We start from the raw sequence: 8,322 nt of genomic DNA, 5'->3' as shown, positions 1-8,322 counted from the left end.
AGATGCATGTTAGATTCATTGCTGTATTTTCAAAATTCAAGTTTTTTGTCCACTGCCTCATGAATCCTTTCCTTACTGTTTATTTAGACTAAGATATTTTGCTGCACGAAGACAATGACATGCATCAAAAGGCAGAGAGAGCTGGAATCAAACCCAGAGAAGATTCGTCAAATAGACTGATCGTCTGTGCATGTCTGCAGTCTCTACCAACAGAGCTTCCCTGCATCCCCCTCCTCTTTGGCTGAAATCTTCCTCAGCTCATGTAAGAACTCAGTAGAATACTCTGTGTAGACTAGGACATTAGTAAAGTTAAACAAACAGGAGCAACTAGTCAGTTTACATAAATGTATAAATGGAGAGGGAATGGACTTAGAGAGGGCTCGAATGAGAGACAGAGCTCTCCATGCAGGATTGAAGGATGAAATAATACTTGATGCACTGTGACTGACACATCAAGAAGGAGCGTTCAGATGGAGAAACTCAGTTCAGTCCTGTCCTTGGGAAGGTCAGTTTTGGGGTCAGGTGATGTAGCCTCAAAATTACATCAGGATACTTCAAGGAGATTTGTTATAATAGTATTTATGATGACAGAAAAATGCTGAACATGTTACCATTGATTGTTTGAGCCTAAAGTCCAGTCAGTGTGAATGCAAACGTACTGCACTCAGGAACCTGGCGTCAGACCACTGAGGTGGACTCGGGCATGATTCAGGTAGAATCTGGCATGGTACACAAGGACTGTGAACACAGCCATGTTCCAATATGGAACAGATCGTTGCAGCTGCCATCTGAACAACTACACTGCTTTTACCTGTTCAGGGACAATCTTTTCTTTTTTTGGGAGTGAGAATATTAACGCACATTTCAACCACTTGAACGTCAGTTTGAATAGCAGCTGTTTTAAAGAAAAGAAACTTCTAACTTGAAAAGTGACAAAGTTGGAGTATTAGTGTACATCTCATGTTTCATTTAGCAGTATTGTCCACTGTGTTCATCAAAACTTGGGCAACTCCCTGCAGTGTTTTTTATAGCAGTACCACTGCTGCAGCTTCATCATCATGTCCAGAGGTACTGATTTAACTCCTTTGGTTGAGTCTTTTGAACTGTGTGTACTTTTTTTATTGTAATGATAAAAGTTTGTTGGTGCTACATGGGGAAACAAAAATGAAAAAATATAGGATTCTTATGGGTTTCAAAGATGTTTTTGGGAAGTTTTTAAAAATGTATGCAGCTAATAAAACAATAAAGAAAGGAATACAAAATTTAATTCACAGAAATGAAATCAACACAACATATTGATCTAGTTTTTTTCACAACAGAAACTGAACTGAAACAGAGCAGGAAGATGCAGAAAAAGAAGAGGGAGATGAAGGAAGAGAGAACAGGGATTTGCAGCAAGAGAGAAAAGAGGGGGGAACAAAAAAAGCAGATAGAGACACAGAAGAGAGAATTGCAGGAAGATGGAAGAAGTACACTATATTGCCAAAAGTATTCACTCACCTGCCTTGACTCACATATGAACTTAAGTGACATCCTGTTCTTAATACATAGGATTTAACATGATGTCGCTCCACCCTTTGCAGCCATAACAGCTTCAACTCTTCTGGGAAGCCTTTCCACAAGGTTTAGGAGTGTGTTTATGGGAATTTTTGACCATTCTTCCAGAAGCGCATTTGTGAGGTCACACACTGATGTTGGACGAGAAGGCCTGGCTCTCAGTCTCTGCTCTAATTCATCCCAAAGGTGTTCTATCCGGTTGAGGTCAGGACTCTGTGCAGGCCAGTCAAGTTCATCCACACCAAACTCTCTCATCCATGTCTTTATGGACCTTGCTTTGTGCACTAGCGCACAGTCGTGTTGGAACAGGAAGGGGCCATCCCCAAACTGTTCCCACCAAGTTGGGAGTATGGAATCGTCCAAAATCTCTTGGTATGCTGAAGCATTCAGAGTTCCTTTCACTAAAATAAGGGGCCAAGCCCAGCTCCTGAAAAACCATCCCACACCATAATCCCCCCCTCCACCAAACTTTACACTTGGCACAATGCAGTCAGACAAGTAGCATTTTCCTGTCAACTGCCAAACCCAGACTCATCCATCAGATTGCCAGATGGAGAAGCATGATTCGTCACTCCAGAGAACATGTCTCCACTGCTCTAGAGTCCAGTGGTGGCGTGCTTTACACCACTGCATCCAACACTTTGCATTGCACTTGGTGATGGATGGCTTGGATGCAACTGCTCGACCATGAATACAAATTCCTGACCCCGCTCCGTCATTTTACGTGGCTGAGTTGCTGTTGTTCCCAATCGCTTCCACTTTGTTATAATACCACTGACAGCTGACTGTGGAATATTTAGGAGCGAGGAAATTTCACCACTGGACTTGTTACATAGGTGGCATCCTATCACAGTACCACGCTGGAATTTACTGAGCTCCTGAGAGCGACCCATTCTTCACAAATGTTTGTAGAAACAGTCTGTATGCCTAGGTGCTTGATTTTATACACCTGTGGCCATGGAAGTGATTGGAACACCTGATTTCAATTATTTGGATGGGTGAGTGAATACTTCTGGCAATATAGTGTAGATGAAGACAAAAAGGAGATGCAGAAAAAAATAAGAGGGACATGCAGTAAAGGAGAAGATCGAGATGCAAAAAGGAAGAGGGTGGAGGAAGAAGAGGTAGATGCAGAAAAGATGAGAGGGAGATGCACCACGGGAGAAAAAAGAAGGAATGCAGAAAAGGAGAAGGGGGATATGCAGAATGAAGCAGAGGTAGATGCAAGAGGAGAGAAGCAGAAGAAGCAGAAAGGAAGAGGGGGATGCAGGAAAAAGGAGAGATGCAGACAAAAAGAGGGGAAAGCAGTAAAGAAGAAGTGATGTAGGAAGAACAGAACAGGGAGATACTTTCCCTTTCAGCACATTTGCTCTTTTAAGCATCTCTTTATATCCTCTCAACTTTCCTCAGGTAGAGGGATGGCCCGTTGTCAAACACAAACATGATCATTATGGAACAAACAGACTTGTATCAAGTCAGAGACAGGCAGGACAGTGCTACCTGATCAAACCTGCCTGCTGTCAGAGAACATTTCTGTCTCAGTGTAACAGAGCCTGAATAATAATTACTCATTCCTATCAGTAGCATGTGCCTCCTTTGTTATTTCTCTGTTCCTGTATACTGGTTTTCATCGCCCTAAAACCAGTACAGTGTGCTGGGAATTTCCCTGCTTCTCCTGATTAAGCTCTCTGAGTGTGTTAGCTAACTATAGATGGATGCTAAGAGTAAACCTTTGACAGAAAATAGGCTTGGTTTGTTGATAGAATAACCCAAAATATGAGTATCATGAAAACAATAGTTGACCAATCCTTAGACTACAACCACTGCAGGGCTTTTGATGTGTATAAAGGTCACTGTAACATCAGCCAGCAGGACAAATACTTCAGACATTTCCTATTTCCAGCTATTGTTCAGTCCCTTCATTGTGGCATTCCACTTAAAATCTACTCAGAGAGGGAGGGTGTCACCTCCCACTGTTGTATGTTTTCTAGGATGGCTATTTTCACAGTTATTGTGTGAGAATGCAGCTGATTTTTCTATGATTATGAGTTATCTTCTCTAAGTCTCTACATAACAAACACAAATGGCCTGTTATCATGGGAAACACATGAAAATGTATTCATGTTTTTATAATCAATGTGAAATTTATTGAAGGGATAGCCCATTGAGCTAAATCGTCTTGTTTTCAAGGGGGTAATCATGTATTTTCAAACATTCAGTTCCTACTCTATTTGTTTAGTCATCTTTTGTTTCATGTAAGGTCCAAACTGCAACAATTTTTTTGGTTAAACTTAAGTTACCCCGTGAGCCATTTTGGCACATTTTTTAAATTTATTTTCAATGTTTTCAATTTTTAAGAGTTTTTAGGCCTCCGGCATGATATTTGACCATGTGATGTACATTTATAGCATTTTGGAAATTTTCACTCCAATTTGTACTCAATGCCTCCAATGCTTTGTGTACAAAAAAGTAACACATTTACCCTTAAAGCCAAAATGGACTTTATTTACTTCCATTACATATATATATATATACATATATATATATATATATCATCCTGATGCCATCAGAAAATAAAAAAACATGCACTTCAAAAGTGTATTTTTCTCTTTAGTATTTTTGTAGTAGTTGTATGTTTTACTATATTCCACCATGTGGTGCCATTTCCCCTGCATTTTGTTTTAAATTGTTCAAAAAAATAGTAATGTATAAAAACCAATGTTGCCAAAATTGACACACACCATGCTCTGGTGACCAGGAAGGAAAAAACTACTTTGCATGTATTTTATGGAAAATATGTATTTTTTTCTTTTTTCTGATCCATAACAGGGGGCAAGGTGACAGCATCTGGCATTTAAAGGGTTAAAGGGTTGTAAGTAGAGAGGGGCTTGGTTTAAAAAATTAACATAAAAACTTCTGGAAAATATAGATGTATTATAATTTTATAGCCTATTGTATGAAGTGAGCTATTTTGGTCCTTAAGAGCCCTTAACGGTGTAAAATTTTAAGGGCCTCCAAAGGTTTAATAGCTGGAAATTTTCAGAAATTGTTTGATTGTAATTTCTCATAAGGAGTTGGTGGACAGTCCTGAGTCTAGACCAGTGGAGATCAGCTGACTTAGTGGATGCAAAAACAGAGATTAGAGACAAGGATGAAACCATGATGTCTATCACGTTTACAATTTTATTCAAACCAAACAAACACAATCTAAACAATAAGATTCTGATTTATTTTTCACTTCAAATTTAAGTTAGAAAAGACACGCATCACTGAGATCAACAGAAATAACTAAGAAGAAATAAAGTAGAGAGCTCTAGCACTGATGAAGTCACATGAATCTGTGTTTTTACAGCAGTCGTGGGTTCTCCTCTCTGTAGTTGTGTGAATCTCCTTTGAAGGGCAGGTGTGGAGGGTGGTTACAGATTCCCATGAGGAAGATGATGATGGTGCCGAGGGTCATCACCGGGGTCACCAGGAAGAGACAAAGACGGTCCACCGTACGAGCAATGCCGCTCCAGTTATCTTTCTCCTACAAAGAGAGAGAGATGTCTCAGTTACTGTCTTTGATTCATTTATTTAATGTTTATTAAGGGTTGAACAAAAATGACAAAATACACCTGTTAATTATTGAATTCAGACGTTTCAATCGCACCTGTTGCCGCAGGTGTATATAAACCTGCCACTGCTAACATGGCAGTAATGTCAACGTACAAACCAGCCAGTAAAAGCTGCATCTATATTGTCTCTGTTTTTTTTTGGTATAACTCATTGATCCCTCTCACCTCGTTGTAGTCGTTCTTGCTGCGCATGTGTTTGATGATGTAGTTCGCTCCGTCCACAGCCGGCTTGATCTCCCCGTACAGCTGATCTGTCACATTGTCATTCTCCGATGGCTTCACAACTAAAGGAAACAGCAGGAATGCATTTAAGAGCTCTTATTAGAGTCTCTGTTCAGAGGGAAATCCGCTATTCCTTTACAATTAAATAAAGTTTGGTAAGAAGGTTATTCAGTTTCCAGAAACATCACCGTAGAAAACATAAGTGTGGAAAAAATACTGAGAGAAAGCTCAGGTTTGTGCAGTCTGAATATTCTCTCCTTTTGTGTTAACACTCAGAAGTTAATAATTGATCCCTTGTTTGAATCCTGCTGATTGACTGATTGATCTGATTGGACGTACTGGCTGCATGTGTGGGTCTGGCCATCAGTCCGTGTCTCACAGACTGTCTCTCAAACATCAGGTCGCTGCGGGATTTGACGCTGTAATACTCCTCCGCCGAGGCGATGTAGCCCACTGAGCTGGATCGCCGTGGTAACGCTGCATCCCAGTATGGCTCCGCCTCTGTTGGGCGGGACATACGCAGGAGGCGAGGCAGTTGCTCGAGGAAGAACTGGACAGAAGAAATAAAATCTGCATGTTTAACTCATCATTTTACCAAGTTTCGTTTAAACTGTGCAGACTGTATTTGTAGCTGTGCGTTATTGTGAGTGTGTGTTTGTTACCCTCTTGGTCCACTCAGACATGACGTGTGTGCTCGGCGTCCTGAAGTGGAGGTTGAGGACAACCACGCAGTTCAACACGACCACCGTCACCAACACCATGATGAACATCAGGTATCTGACACACAGACATTAGAATATCATGAAATAGTTCATTATTTCCTGTATTTTGATTTAAAAAGTTAAACTTCCATATACTCGAGGTTCATCACACAAAGTAAAAATAACAACATGAAGTACTTTATTAGTAACAAAGCAAACAAATTAAAGTCTTATTCATACATAAAAAAAACTGGGGAAATTATACGTTCAGTTAATATTTGTGATGTTCCAGGGTGAATAATTCAAGAGCCGATTAAAGCCAGAGTGTTTGTTTAGTCTTGTCATAAGTCAAGAAAACACTCATTAAAAGGTCAAAATTGAGCTTCTTTTTTACTTGAGACAAGTCGCAGCAGTAGTTGCTAAACACTGTGAAGCATGTGAGTAAAACCTGACAGTGTACGAACAAATTTATTATCATTTTCCACAATAAAAATGCCAAAATGCGCTTTTCCTGCAAGATGCTATCAAAGCTAACAGTTCATCTTTATTTACGTTGGATTGAGGAGTATTACAGCAGCAGGGCAGTGACATTTAACCATTTAGCCAGCAATTTCTGCATACCCACTGTCTGAAACCAGGACTAAAAGAATCACATCATTCATAAACTAACACCAGTCTCATGGCTTTGCAAATTCGTATTGCATTGTGAGACATACTTTATTAGGGTTGAGAGTATTGTTGCATCCCTTTTACTTATTACTTCACTACCTAAATTACTGGTGTAAAATGTCTTAAAGCTGAATTCCCCAAAATCACCCACATCATTTTACACGTGCGTTTCTACCTACTTGACAATGAGGGGAACAGACATGGAAGTTTCCGGCAGGCGTTGAGAGATCAGCAGTAAGAAGACAGACTGAGCCAGCAGCACAGAGATGGACAGGGTCATCTTCTCACCACCTAAAAACACAAACAACATGCTGTTCAGTACGAAGACACTGAGGATAAACTCCTGCAAATGCAACTGTCATGGCCCAAATATAATAATAATAATAATAATAATAACTTTATTTGTATAGCACTTTTAAAAACATGGGTTTACAAAGTGCTTTGACAAGTGCAGAAGCAAGCAGAAGAACAAAGCAACAACCCAAAGAAAAGATAAGAAGACAGAACGTGACATGCAGACAAAATCAGCAGAATCCACACATTTAAAGAAACTAAACAGGAATATGGATGAGATAGTAATTCATCAAGATCAATATACATCAAAACCTAGATGTCATGTGAAGCCATGCAAACTAAGACAACACAGATATCAATCAGAGTGCAGACATGAAGCCATTCTACACAACTAAGACATCATGTACATCATCAGGATGCAGGCAAGACACAGACACCAAGTACCATAAAACAATAGGAACAATAGGAACGATAGGAACCCAGGCAATGCAGGAACCCAGCTGCACAGACTTTCTTTTCCCTTAAAAACACCTGAAAAAGGTGAAGTCGTCAACATAAGTACATCATAGGAGTTATACCAGTTTTAGGGGTTATAAGAGTACTGCTCATGACTGAGGGTAGCTGCAGTGTCAGGAGGAACACATGGTGATCATCTAGCAGAGTGGCTCAGAAGTTGGCTATTTTAAACAACAAACAAGGCAAGATTAGGATGCTAACTCTAGGATGCTTGTTACTGAAATTTAAATTAATGTAAAGAAGCATGAGATGCACTCACTGTCAGCGGGCAGGTAGTAGACAAGCGAGGCTAGGAAGGAGATGAGCACACAGGGGATGATGATGTTGACGATGTAGAAGAGAGGTTTGCGTTTGATGATCAGATAGAAGGTGATATCCTGGTGTTTGTTGCTCTCCACTGGAATGTGCTTGTAGGTGTTCCTCTTAGCTGGTCGGTGGATGATCTCCCACTCGCCGTTTTCTGACAACAGGTAAAAAAACAGCAGAGTGAAAGTCTGAGGAGGGTTGGAAAGGGACAAATGATCTTAAAATTTCTCCTTTAGCAATTTGCTTTAGTCATTGTCTCTGGAAACTGTCAGATCTGAACAAAAATTGAGAAATTTAGAGACTTTTGTGACCCTGAATTAAATAAAGGTAGCTCCACATTAACATGAAGAGCAAACAAAACATTGACAACAGTTTGCAAAGTCACAGAGGTATGAAGCTGCCTGTAGGCATTATTAATTTAAGATGTGAACTAAGAAACA

At 40.0% G+C, this 8,322-nt stretch overlaps 1 protein-coding gene across 5 annotated transcripts in view; it reads right to left on the bottom strand.

Annotated features, from left to right (window-relative positions):
* Positions 1-4,726: 4,726 nt before the first annotated feature.
* chrnd (cholinergic receptor, nicotinic, delta (muscle)) overlaps positions 4,727-8,322 on the bottom strand; it is a 28,847-nt gene continuing 25,251 nt past the window's right edge. For all 5 annotated transcript variants that reach the window (XM_041814507.1, XM_041814509.1, XM_041814508.1 and 2 more), the window contains 6 exons: positions 7,836-8,036; positions 6,946-7,057; positions 6,059-6,173; positions 5,736-5,946; positions 5,340-5,458; positions 4,727-5,086 (listed from right to left, as the gene is read on the bottom strand). In XM_041814507.1, coding sequence (XP_041670441.1) covers positions 4,904-5,086; positions 5,340-5,458; positions 5,736-5,946; positions 6,059-6,173; positions 6,946-7,057; positions 7,836-8,036 — 941 coding nt within the window. In that variant the 3' untranslated portion in view covers positions 4,727-4,903. The remainder of the gene's footprint in view (positions 5,087-5,339; positions 5,459-5,735; positions 5,947-6,058; positions 6,174-6,945; positions 7,058-7,835; positions 8,037-8,322) is intronic.

The sequence above is a fragment of the Cheilinus undulatus genome, linkage group 19, assembly GCF_018320785.1.
Source record: "Cheilinus undulatus linkage group 19, ASM1832078v1, whole genome shotgun sequence".
NCBI lineage: Eukaryota > Metazoa > Chordata > Actinopteri > Labriformes > Labridae > Cheilinus > Cheilinus undulatus.
This window is presented reverse-complemented; position numbering and strand designations above follow the sequence as displayed.